This window comes from Castanea sativa, chromosome 1, assembly GCF_040712315.1.
Source record: "Castanea sativa cultivar Marrone di Chiusa Pesio chromosome 1, ASM4071231v1".
Lineage (NCBI taxonomy): Eukaryota > Viridiplantae > Streptophyta > Magnoliopsida > Fagales > Fagaceae > Castanea > Castanea sativa.
Genome location: NC_134013.1, coordinates 66,854,517 through 66,868,093, shown reverse-complemented (window position 1 = coordinate 66,868,093; position 13,577 = coordinate 66,854,517). Strand labels below are relative to the sequence as shown.

At 35.5% G+C, this 13,577-nt stretch overlaps 1 protein-coding gene across 1 annotated transcript; it reads left to right on the top strand.

Moving 5' to 3' along the window:
- Positions 1-308: 308 nt before the first annotated feature.
- Positions 309-13,218, top strand: LOC142622817 (polyribonucleotide nucleotidyltransferase 2, mitochondrial). Its single transcript, XM_075796365.1, has 16 exons — positions 309-686; positions 1,851-2,006; positions 2,115-2,285; positions 3,417-3,542; positions 3,633-3,794; positions 3,979-4,098; positions 4,754-4,891; positions 5,350-5,512; positions 6,818-6,943; positions 7,654-7,784; positions 8,111-8,330; positions 8,437-8,520; positions 9,332-9,411; positions 9,999-10,142; positions 11,087-11,839; positions 12,568-13,218. Exons 1-16 carry the CDS (start codon positions 363-365, stop codon positions 12,670-12,672), a joined length of 3,003 nt encoding a protein of 1,000 aa, XP_075652480.1. The 5' UTR covers positions 309-362; the 3' UTR covers positions 12,673-13,218.
- Positions 13,219-13,577: the final 359 nt, after the last annotated feature.

The following is a 13,577-nucleotide window of genomic DNA, read 5'->3' as shown; positions in this document are numbered from 1 at the left end:
CAAAAAAACTCTATCTCATAGAAGCTAAATAATAAAAGTTAAGAAATCACGTCGTAATTAATTTAAAGTTACTACAGAAAAAAGAAATAAATTTATGAAAGATACTTTTAAAAAATAACTAATTTCTTAGAAAACACAAACATTGAAAATGACAAAAAGATAAAACTGTTCTTGGTTCATTTATCCTATCCCAGACAGTGATTCATAATTCTCGTTTTATATTTTCTAGTGTCTACTCTTAATTCTTAAACCCCTTTTTCTAAAAAGAAAAAAATAAAACAAAACAAAAAAAATTCTTAAACCCTAAACCCTTCACTAACTCTCTCACTCTCTCACACACAGACTCAAAAGCCACGGCGTCCATGGCGAGAAGAGCCCACCCGCTCCTCTCCAACATTCCACACTTCCTCACATGGCGGTCCCTCGGCTTCCGCACCATTTGCTGCGGTCGCCTCGGCTTCGCCACCCAGTCTCAGCCCGACCCGGACCCGGTCGTCGCAGGCACCAAGGTCCTCGAGACATTCAGAGAGGAATTCGAGATTGGCTCGCGACTCATCTCCTTCGAGACTGGCAAGATCGCTCGCTTCGCTAATGGCTCCGTCGTTATGGGCATGGACGAGACCAAAGTCCTGTCCACCGTCGCCTCCGCCAAAGGCGACGCCGTTCGCGATTTCTTGCCACTCACAGTACCATTTCTCTTTCCCTCCCTCTCTCATTGGTTTGGTTTTGTTGAATGCATATATTGGTTTACTTTGTTACTGTGAATTTTCACTATTGGAAAAAGGAAATGAATATTATGTGTAAATGTGATTTTGTTTTACTTGTTTTTTGGCAGTGGTTATTGATGTTTCTTTTGAAATTTTAGTTCTTTTAACTAATTCTAATTTAATTATACACTTTTTTTTATATTGTTTTTGTTTGCTGAGCTATTGGTTTGGTTTTGTTGAATGCACATTTGGGTGGATGATTTTTGAGTATTTCTTTTGGTCCTAGGAAAAGGGAAATGGATATTAGGTGTAGAGAAATGCTGTGCTCACAATATTTTCACAATAAATCCTAAGTGGCAAGTTGTTACGGGCTGCTCTTGGGGGTAAAAAAGTAATTTAAGTTTAGAACTAGTAACAACTTACCACCTATTATTTGTTGTGAAAGTGTTGTGAAAATGTTGTAGATGTAGAACTTCTCTTAGGTGTAAATGTAGTTTTATTTTATTTTTTAATTTGTGGGGGTAATGAAAGAAATAAAGTTCAGGTGTATGTGTATATTTATTTGGAATTATGGACATTCAGGTTTTTGTCTGAATTTTGTTGTTGGTTTTTTTGTGTTAAGTGGCACTGGAAAATGACTTATCTTTTGAAATTTTAGTTCAATTTACTTACTAGAAGGAACGAGAAAAGCATTTATTATAGAGTACAGAACAGGGACATGTGGTTTTTGGAGGTGATTTTGTTGTGAACGAAAAAAAAAAAAAAGAGTGCAGAGTTGAGGTTATGATTGACACATCTTTGACTATAACAATAAATATGAAGTCGGAGAAAAGTGAAACCAACCAAGACTGACTCAGTGATTCCAATATTATGTTTCTTCTATATTGGAAGAGAAATATCCTACAGTTTTGCTGCTAGTCATGTGGTTTGGAAAGAGAAATCTAAAGCCCTTGATATGTTACGTTTCTTTTTTATGGTAATGCCATATTTGTAAGATATCTATGTTGCTGTACTATCCAGATTGATGTTGTTTATACTTTATATATTCATTTAATAAGATGATGCCCCTACAATCCTTGTGAGTGAATGTGTTCGGTGTGTCTGATCACTTTGTGTGTCTTACTGGATTTTGTTTTTTACAAGGTTGATTATCAAGAGAAGCAATTTGCCCAAGGTGTTATTCCAAATACGTTCATGAGGAGGGAGGGTGCTCCAAAAGAGCGTGAACTTTTATGTGGTCGTATAATTGATCGACCCATACGACCCCTATTTCCTGCTGGATTTTACCATGAGGTTCAGGTATGTTGTCACTATTTTGGTTGTTTAAAGAGCATTTTGCTAGAGTTCTTGTTTGTAACTTTTTTTTTTACTCTTAATGTATATCCTTTAATATTGCCTTATTCATAGGTAATGGCAAGTGTGCTTTCCTCGGATGGAACACAAGATCCTGATGTAATGGCAGCTAATGCAACATCTGCTGCTCTTATGTTATCAGATATTCCCTGGGGGGGGCCCATTGGAGTGATACGCATAGGGAGGATTTCTGGGAAATTTATTGTCAACCCAACGATGGATGAGGTAAGGCTCAACCTCAGATCATAATTGTCATTGATGGATTCCTGTACATTCTGTTTTCTTGAAGCATCTCTTACGTTATTGTCTTGAGGTTGTTTTAGGTCACAACATTAGGATTTACTCAATTTTATTTTCTTATTCCAAGTTTGCTGATCCTTAGAGACTTGCTTTGAAGGCAGTCTATTTGTACAGTTATAGCTGTATTGCATATGTGGTAAATTTTGAAATTTCATTATTTCCTTATTTCTTTCTTCATTTTCATTTTTGTTATTCTTGAATTTTTATTACCACATTGAAAGATAAATTTACAATTAGTCACTTCCCCCAAGACTAGAAATAAAGAAATCGTAAGTTATCTCGAGGGCCCTGGCTGCCAAAAGTGACAAAATATAACTTAGTTCATGCTGGTAGGACATAATATTGACCTTTGCTCTGTTGCCTGAGTGTCATTTGCACCTATCTCAAACTCTTAGTCTATGCTATTCGCTTTGAAATGCAATTCCACTATTTTGTTTTTTCTTCTTTCCTGGATAATCAATTCATTGTTATAATCAATTCCAGGAACTCTTTGCCAAAGTTAACCAATCTTATATTACTATTTCATAAAGAATAATTTACGTTGTGTGGTTCTATAAATGCAGAATAATATAATAAATGCTCTTGCTGGTTGATAAATGATTATATAACTAAAACATATTATATATTGTATTACATTATTGACACCCCCTGAACTTTAGGGTAGTTTCACTTACACCCCCTAAACTTTTATTTTAGTCAATTTAGTACTTAAACTTTGGTACTATAGTAAATAAAAACCCTTAACCCCCCCCCCCCCCCCCCCCCCTGCAAAAGGCCAATTTAACCTCTTTTAAATTGAAAATGAAGGAGTCTTACTCCAACAATGTGAAACTTTAGGGGGGTCTATTTGTTACAATACCAAAGTTTATGTACTCAAAAAAGAAGTTAAGGATTCAAATTGCTACAGTACTAAAATTTATGTACTAAATTGGCTAAAATTAAAGTTTTATTGAAACTATGTGATTATTGGTATTATCAATATGGAAGTCTTATGTTCTCCTTAGATAGTAAGCATCCTTTCCTATCTTCTCATTTGCTTTTATTTGTTTCCTGCAGCTTAGCTTAAGCGATCTTAATTTAATATATGCCTGTACAAAGGACAAAACTTTAATGATTGACGTGCAAGCTCGTGAGATCTCAGAGAAAGATCTAGAAGCTGGGTTAAGACTGGCTCATCCTGAGGTGAGTCATGAAACTTGTAGAAAGGTTCCAATATATATATATATATATATATATTAATTGCTACGTAGATGCTTGACTTTGATCATTCAGGCAGTGAAATATCTTGAACCTCAAATCAGACTGGCTGCTAAAGCTGGTAAGCATAAGAAAGAATATAAATTGTCTTTGATTTCGGATAGAACGTTGGAGAAAGTTGGTAATTTGGCCGAAGCACCCATAGAGTCTGTTTTTACTGATCCTTCATATGGCAAGGTACATACCATCTCTGCTTATGGTAAATTCTATGATTTTGGGTGATTTATTTTGCTGCCCTTTCTCTCAACACTCACACACACAAGTCTTTGTGTGTTTGTATCTGGGTGTGTGGGAAGGTATGTTGATTTTACCATTGATTTTTTTTTTCCTTCTTTAATTTCATGTTATGTTTTAAATCCAGTTTGAACGTGGAGAGGCTTTAGATAAGATTACACAGGATGTTAGGAGATCACTTGAAGAAGAATGTGATGAAGAAAGTTTGAAAGTTCTACCCAAGACAGTAGATACAGTGAGGAAAAAGGTATCCCATGCCACTATAAATTTCTATAGAGATAAACTTATATTGAGATCCAGTAGGTTAATATCTTTCACATGCTCTCTGAAATCCTTCTACATTTTTATCATATCAGTGCCTCATAATTACTGATTATGACTCTTTCTTGGAAAGTTCTAGAATAACTGCTTCAGCCAATTGAATGCTTATTCAAGAACACATTATTCTGTCTTCATTTATTTTAAAAGTTGATTATACAGCCAAGTATGTCTGTCATTTTGTAGTTGATATGTATCACTCCTTGAAAACCTTTGGAATTGTGAATTGGGTGATAGTATTAAACCATACAATGCTCAATCTAAGACAATATAATAAAATTATATGACACTGATTTTGGTGTGCTCAAGAGACTTGTAGCTCAATTGGCACATTCTCATGTTTTCAAAGGAGATGCCTAGGATTCAAATGCCCCCTTCCCATTGTAATTATCGAACACACACACACACACACACACACACACACATATTGTGAAATGCACATGGAACAGGCAGTTGGATTCTTTACTTGGAGCTATAGGCCTAAGGTTTCTATTCTTTTGTTATGTATCTGTTCTACATTTATGTTTATCCCGCTGTTACATCTTTGGAGGTTAGGAATTATTTATATTGTATAAATATATCAGGTTGTACGCAAAAGGATTATAAATGAAGGATTTAGAGTTGATGGGAGGCAACTTGATGAAGTGAGGCCTGTATATTGTGAAGCTGGTAGTTTTCCTATACTGCATGGGTCATCAATTTTTAATCGTGGAGATACTCAGGTGAGTATAGATGCTTTGGTGGCTTAAGAGTTAGATACTTGTGCTCTGATTGTTTTGGTGTAAAATTATTTCCTTGAGAACATGTTTTCAGTGGAAAACATTTGCTCAGAAGATGACCTGTTTTCTTGAAAATGATCCGAAAACTTTTTATGCTGTTTTGGCATACATGGAAAATCATTAATGTTACATAGAGGTATGCTGGCAATGATGGTGGCAGAGTGAGCTACAGTGTGGTTGTCACAGAGGAGATAGTGGTGGTGGTGGCATAGCAATGATGGTGGTGGCCTGAAGAATTGGAGGGGTGAGGAGGGCACAAGAAAATACTTTCTGGAAAATAAATTTTCCGCCAAAACAAACGGAGCGTTTATTTTGGAAACAGCAAAAAGAAAAACTGAAAATTTTACTATGTTTGTGTGGTTAAGAGTTATTGGCCAAGTGTAACATAGCATTACTTATAGGTTCTCTGTACTGTAACACTCGGAGCACCTGGAGATGCTCAACGCTTGGAGTCCCTTGTCGGTCCCCCAACAAAGCGCTTCATGCTTCACTACAGCTTTCCACCATTCTCAATAAATGAAGTTGGCAAACGTGTTGGCCTGAACAGGCGTGAAGTTGGGCATGGTAAAACAATTTACACTTCCTATTGTTGTGTGTTGTCAACACAATTTATATTAAGATTGAATGGATGTGATTGATTTGTTTTATTTACCTTATGGGCATGCATTTAGTTGTCGCTCAAGTTCTGTTCATGCTTCTTTAGTTGTTTCTATTTTAGTTTAGTTTAGTAACTTTAGGATTTTTTTTTTTGCTTTGATCTTAACTTATTTAATTTGGATCACTACAATTTTGCTTATTCCTGGTTCTGCTAATTTATAGTTTTATACACAATATGTATGCATATTTTTATTTTTTTAAAAATAATATGTATCTCTATTTTCAGAAGCCAGAGAGTAACATTACAGCATGAAATAGGGTAGAATTGCTTTAATTATCTACCTGGTTGAATACAGTTCATATGAAGTTATGATTGTGAGATCACCACTGCACTGTTTCATGTTTGAGCACAAAAAGTAAGAACCAAACACCTAATGGGAATAGAGTGAACCAAGAGCAGGAATTGGGTTCTCTTAGAAGTAGTCTTTATACATCAAGGACTGAACCAGATTTTGGCCATACATTTGACTCAAATCCTGTCCAACCCGCCAGGTCAAGGATTTTAACTTTGGCTTGAATGGAATTGGCCTGCATGAAGCCAAGCTTTAGTGTGTATGTGTGTGTGTGTGTGTGTTTTTTTTTTTTTTTTAATAAATGAAGGGCACACAGAATGATGCAAGCCAAATTTATCACTTCCTTGGATATTGGATTGGTGTTCTGTTCTTGAACTCATCTCGATCTTAAGAAAGAACTTGAAGCATTCAAGATATAGGGGATGATTGAAGATTGCTTGAAACTTCTTATATTTGCTAAAAATTAAAAGTCATTTTCCCACCAATTAATGGTTGCATTTGGAAGATCACATTATATCAAACTTCAGAAGTCTAGTGATGTAAAAAATTCAGACCCTTCTGATAATTATTTAAGCCTCCCTCTGATATTGCATTCCCCCTTGGTTTTTTGTTCAAAAGGAGAAAACAAAAAATCACAAAGCAACAATTGGAAGCAGGAGTATCATCCCACCTAAAAGAAGTTTTCTGTTTCTCTTCTCTTCTTCTTCAATTTATGTGAGCTATTGTTACATACACCATTTGCTACTTGACATCAGACTATTTTATTACTTGGATTCCTTGGTTTTCTGACCCAATGATTTCAATGAAATGCACAATATTGTTCAGCAACTTAAAAATGTTTGCATCTGGAAAGAAAATTGGAAATGAATAAAATGTTAGAAAAAGTTTAGCATAAAGCAGTTTCTGGCACTCCTTGTAGGAACTCTTGCTGAGAAAGCTCTGCTTGCTGTGTTACCTCCTGAAGATGATTTCCCCTATACGGTCCGTGTCAACTCCGAGGTCATGGCCTCAGATGGTTCAACATCAATGGCTACTGTCTGTGGAGGTATTCTTTTCCACCTGTCATGCCATTTTTTACTCTTAACTTTTGGTTATTTGCTTGCAAATTGAGGAATTAATTCTTATTCTAATAGGCAAATTACGCTTGTAGAGTAATTACGTGTTGGAAGTAGTTTGTATCATGTTGTGTTTGTAGGTGGATCCTTATTTTGTTTTATTTTATCTTTGATTGGAAAGTTTCACATGCACCTAGTGGGTTTTGAACGCATGACCTCACCTTTCATTTTATTCTTACAAGGAGAGGATGTGCCATTTGACCTATAGTTTATTGGCTTCTGGCATGTAGTGTAATTATGTGTTGGAAGTAGTTTGTATCATGTTATGTTTTAGGTGGATCTTTATTTTGTTTAATTTTATCTTTGATTTGTAAATTTTACATGCACCTAGTGGGTTTTGAACCCACGACCTCACCTTCCATCTTATTCTTACAAAGGAGAGGACGTGCTATTTGAGCTATAGTTTATTGGATTCTGAGGTGATCTTTACTAATCCCTTCCTATAACCTTCAAAATCATCCATGACAGAATGTCGAGTTTGTGTTATGAATTTTTTGCATGATGCCAATGCCCATTAGGTCAAATGTCATTTCGTGGTGTTTCCAATAGAGATGTCTAGGGTTCAAATCCATCATTCCCCACTTAAAATGTGTATAAAAATAAATATATTGTATTATATATAAACCTTCTCATTTTGTAGGCAGTATGGCATTGATGGATGCTGGCATTCCATTACGCGAACATGTAGCTGGTGTTTCAGTGGGTCTTGTTAGTGAGGTTGACCCAACAACTGGAATGATTAAGGATTATCGTATATTGACTGATATTTTGGTAAGACTTCTACTTGGCTTCTTTGAGTCATATACTTATGCATGGTGGTTATTTGAGCTGAATTCTTTTTGATACTGTTGTTTTCTTAAGTTAAATGTTTCCAAAAGGCAATAGAGAACTTTACTTCCTCATCTTCCTAGATATTATAATAAATAATTTAATTTTCTTTGGGACTTTGAATTGGCCCATTGGTCTTGTAGTTTTTATTTTGGGCTTTTGAGTACCATACCAATATGTTTGAGTTTCAAGTTTCAACATTCTGTATCTTAACAATTGGCTCGTTGCCAAGTTGTGTTAAGAGTTTGTTATATCTTGGATTTCCCTAGGGCTTGGAAGATCATCTAGGTGACATGGACTTCAAAATTGCTGGCACACGAAAAGGAGTTACAGCAATTCAGTTGGATATAAAACCTGCTGGAATTCCTTTAGATATCATTTGTGAGTGTTTAGAGCCTGCATATAAAGGTCGTCTTCAAATCCTTGACCATATGGAGCGGGAGATCAATGCACCACGTACTCAGAATGAAAGGAATTCTCCTCGTTTAGGTTGGATTTTCCCCTTTAATTGTGTTTTTGGGTTTGTGTTTTAATTAGTTCACATTACTGTGGTGATAATACTTTTTGAGCCTGAGAATTTATTGTGATGATGCAGCTACCTTGAAATTCAGCAATGATGCCCTACGCCACTTGATTGGGCCTCTTGGAGCTTTAAAAAGAAAGATTGAAGAGGAAACAGGTTGATCCATACTTGAGAATACCTTATTCTTTTTTTCTTTTTTCGTTTTTTTTTGGGGTGGGGGGGGGGGGGGTGGAAGGCCAGTGGGGTTGTGTATTCTCTTATTGATTTCATGAAATAACATACACATCGGGGGGAATAGTTTTTCTTTTTTAGGGTTTGTCTCAGCCTTCCTCATCATAGTGATATTGGTACTGTTCTTCAAAGCGAAAATGTCCATGACTTCAATACTTCTTTTTGAGCAAAGATCCATGCCATTTCTCGCTCTTGATGCCATTGAAATTGAACTTAATTTATCCATGTTTTCATGCTTTTTGCGTGGTTTGCAAGTTCTTGACACCAAAATTCTCTGCCTTCATAATTATATTTCCATAAACAGATTGTATCTTTGTTGATTAGTCCTTACAATATTTGTTCTTTCTTTCAGTTAACAAAATCTACTCTTCTTCATAAGCAACCTTGCACTTCTGCTGTTTTCTTATTATCACTTATTTGATTAAATAAGCTTTGGTACTGTAATTTTAATTTATGATAGTTGATGTTTTCTATTAGATGTATTTTATATATGTAACAAGAATGAACTAGTGTCTCATTGGCAGCTATGAAAGAAAATAGACACTTTTAAACATATTTGAAAGTTTTTTTTTTAAATATTTCTAATATATGGATGTTTATTTAAGTCACTGTTGTATTTAAGATAGAAAAACCATCAGCTTTGTTTGATATACTGAGATTATGAGAATCAATTCATGTTTGTGTTAATTTATGATCACCTATCAAATTATCATGTCATATTCCTGCCATTATCCAGGTGCACGAATGTCTGTAAGCGATGGAACACTTACCATAGTGGCTAAGAATCAAGCTGTAATGGAAAAAGTATTAGAAAAGGTAAATCTTACTTTTAATTGAAGTATTACATTTTGAATTTGGATTGAAAATGTGGGTTTTTTTTGGTCAGTAGTGTGTGCGTGTTTTAAGTAGGTTTTAAGTTTAATGGATAACAGAATCTGTTCCAGTAATAATTGAAATTTTTCTTCAGAACTTTTAACAGTACTCCCTCAGGGAGAATAAAACAAAGGAAAATAAAATGAAGTTCTGAGAGAGAGTAGAAAATTAAAAATTTTCTTCATGAGCTTCCTTGTGATTGTTTGGCTGTTGTTTTTATTTTTTTTAAAATTTTTTTTTTTATTGAAACAAAGTTTGATGACTAACTCATGCTTTTTAAACAGGAATACAACTCTTGTTTAAGTTGGTTCAGTTCTGGGTACTTTTTGAACCTGACTCTGACTATAGTCAGATAACCCTAATCTAGACTGGGCCAATCTTCAAAATAAAACTGAACCAACCAAAACTAGTTTTGGAAATAATTGGCATAACATATACTTTTTCAATGTGGCTCATGGTTAGCCTGTAGTGATGACATACGTATTTTTGCTCTGTGTTTGGTGCCTTAATCATTTTATTCTGCTGTGCAGGTTGATTTTATTGTAGGCCGTGAAATTGAAATAGGAGGGATCTATAAAGGTGTTGTAAGTTCAATAAAAGAATATGGTGCATTTGTGGAGTTTAATGGTGGCCAGCAAGGCCTTCTACACATTTCTGAGCTGTCACACGAACCGGTATGTTAAATGGATGGATAAGTGTTTCTTGAGTCCCTAGTGCTCATTGCACTACATCCCCATTGTAGCTCCCTCTTTTTCTTTTCAAATGGTTTGTTTGCTCTGTTAAATTTTCTTTAACTGAGCATTCTCTGTTATAAATCTAATGTATAATTGCTTGAACCCTTATTATTCATTTCACTGTTGGTATAAATTAAGAGATTGTACCTTACGATGGGGGTTGTCAAGATATGGGAATTTTGATGTTCACTCTTTTTATGATGCCTTAAGGGGCCCCTGCAATAAGATTTTCCCATGGAAGAGTACTTGGTTCGTTAAGACCCCAAGGAGGGTCTCTTTTTTGTATGGACGGGGAAGACCCTTACTTGTGACAATCTTATTTAGAGGATAATCGTGGAGGGAACATAATCGTCGTACTTTTGAGGATGTGGAAGTTTCAGGGATACAATTGATAGAGCCATTTGCTAGATTGTTGTTTGACTGGTCTTAGCTGTAGGGTTTCACTAATAGTAACCCATTTGAGTTTTTTGAATCATTTTCTTTCTGTACATGAAGTAGTCTTGTAAAATAAAATTACTTTTTTATATATAAAAAATTTATAATGGGATTTACAAAATTTGAAAATAGGTAAATCATCAATTCATTACGTGTATATATTGAAATTGAATTTCATATCGATATAATTGATTGCTCCAATCTCTTGATTTAGTTCAAGTAATCAGTTCCTTGATTTCATCTTCAATTTGTGGAAAATGTCATACTTTCCAACACTTTCATTATACCAGGTTGTAAACAGTCATGGGAACTCTTATTCCACTTAATAATTTTGCATATAAAGATTATTAGCATCAATACCCACAAATAGCATCAGGAATTCTGTATTGTTGCATTTTCTAATGTTATTATTTGTTTCTTCATTAATTTTACCTCTTTCCTATGATCAGGTCTCTCGGATATCAGATGTGGTTTCTGTTGGCCAGCAGCTTTCTTTGATGTGCATAGGACAGGATGTCCGTGGTAATATTAAACTATCCCTTAAAGCTACTTCACCTCGACCAGGAGCCGACACAAATAATGTGGTGGAAGGATCTGTTCCACCTGTGAAAGAAGAACCTAATATATGGGCATCAGTTGGGGATGTCTCTAATGAACAAGAGAATCAGAATTCCCCATTAGAGGAGTTGTCAGGGAACAAATCCAAAATGAGTGGGGTAAACCCCTCTACTTCCTCAATATCACCAATTCTGATTAGAAGCGCTGCAGAGTGCGATGAAGAGGAAAAATCTGCTGCTTTGAGTCAGAATCCCAAGAGTGCCACTAGTAATGTTGGTGCTTCAAAATCAAATTGCAAGTTGAAAAAATCGCCTCCTGAGGATCATGCAAATGAGTCACCATTTTCTAATTCTGGTCTTTTTCCAACTAAGAATGTTAAGAAGCCAAAACGTGTCTTGCAAAAGGAAGAAGAGATAGATTTCAATTCTATCCTCAAAAGTCTAGGAGCTGATGGGAACAAGCACAATTCATCCCACACACATACTATGAATGGCTCAACTGACCAGGAGGATGAAGTTGAGGCTCCTATAACTGCAAAAAAACTGAAGATTGGAACAAAAGTTACTGCCAAGGTTTATCAAATTCGTGCACGTGGGTTGGTCCTTGATTTGGGTGGAGGACTTCGTGGCATGTATCGGTTTGAGGTACATGTTGTTTTAATTTTGTAGTAGCTTGATCCTTTTTTTTTTTTCTCCAGTTTTACCCTCAAATTTACCTCCCTTCTTCCCACTCCATTTGGAATCAAGAAAGCCTTTTGTTAAGCCTTTTGGCTTTGTTTCATAAATCTTATTTAGCCAGGTCCTGTATAGGCCATAATTTTGCTAAGTTATATGCCACCATGTCTTGTCTCACCAGCTGATAGCCCTTCTGCACCACCTCTCCCCTGAGTAGTGCTGATTAGCTGGTTACATAATTTGACTAATCTTTCTTCTTTTCATCAATTTGTGCTACTGCCAACTTTTCTTGGATATGCCATATTTCAATTTTGTTGTTTCCTTTGCCTTGACAGTCATTAATCTCAACATCCCATTTCGCTGATGGTAGGCTGGTCGTTGCTTCCTCTTTCCCTCTATAGATTTTATTTCTTTATTTTGGGCATACAAAAACCATACAAGTTGGAATGAAAACAGTTATATTTTCTTTCCCAAACTACTACCCCATCCAAAGGATGATTTAAGAAGCATGTCTGGAGCAGCTATGGGGCAACTAGCAAAGAAACTGGTTTGTTGTAGAGCTTTGAAATGACAAAAAATATAAATGCCTATTGACCAAGAGAGAATGCAATTTTTTAAAAAAATTTGGGTCATTGAAAATTTCTTTCTTCTCTGAAACTGGTGTGTTTATTTAAAAATGCCTTGTTTTTGCCATGCAGACTGATGGAAAGGAGGACTTTGAGGTAGGTGATGAGTTAAGAGTTGAGTGTTCAAGCTTTTCTAGCAAGGGGATTCCAGTAGTAGCTTTGGTGGATGATCAATAGTATTATGTCAGTGATTCTTTTATTAATGAGAACAGCAAGATAAAGGATTTGAAGATGTTCCTGTACTGGCTGGGATATGCTAAATTTCGGCAAATTTTTTTGCTGGAGAGTGCAGACAGATGAATTTTGCATATGTTCCTATATTCTGATGGGAAAGGAGAGAGGACTCAGAAAGATTTTATGGCCTGCCTAATCAGTAAGAATATCAGGAATGCAGGCGCTTGGTTCAAGTTCAATTCTATGGGAAAGCTTTCCCAATTTCTGCAACCAGATAACAGAGTTGTGTTTTAGAAATACAAAACACATGATTAGGCAACTTGACCTATAGTCCTGATTAGGTAGGTAGGTATCTTTTCTATGTATCTTATTGTAAATTTTGGTTTCTGTTTGTTAGTGATACATTGTAGCTACCTTTAACTCTATCAAAAGGGATGACAAAGTGCAAATATCTATAGAGAAAACGGAGGAATATTACAAATGATGATGGTTTTGACCTTTCAAACAATTTTGTTCTTTCTATGGTAAGTTCATGTTGTTTGTTCTTCACATTATATCATTTGAATTTGGGGTGAAATAACTAGTGATATGAAGAAAAGAGAGCGGGGATTAACATTCTAGATTTTGCTTCATTACCATACATGTATTCATGGTTCAGCATTTTTCATGCATTTATGGATTGAATTGTTCTGCTGAAATTCTTTAAGCAAAACATATCATGTTCTAAGGATGGTTCTCTAGGTCCAGCAAACTCCAGGAAACCAATTCATTGCCCAAACATGGTTTATGGAGGCTTCCATTTCCATATTCTCTAGCAAAATCACCGCATTACAGGTGATTCAGAATGGCCATTATGCTAACTTTTTCTACAATCACAATCAACATTGCCTTGAGTTCAGATAGCTTGA

Coding starts and splice junctions, on each gene's coding strand:
- LOC142622817 (XM_075796365.1), top strand. CDS start 363: ATGGCGAGAAGAGCCCACCCGCTCCTCTCCAACATTCCACACTTCCTC. Junction 3,795..3,978: donor CTGATCCTTCATATGGCAAG/GTACATACCATC, acceptor TTTTAAATCCAG/TTTGAACGTGGAGAGGCTTT. Junction 9,412..9,998: donor TGGAAAAAGTATTAGAAAAG/GTAAATCTTACT, acceptor TCTGCTGTGCAG/GTTGATTTTATTGTAGGCCG.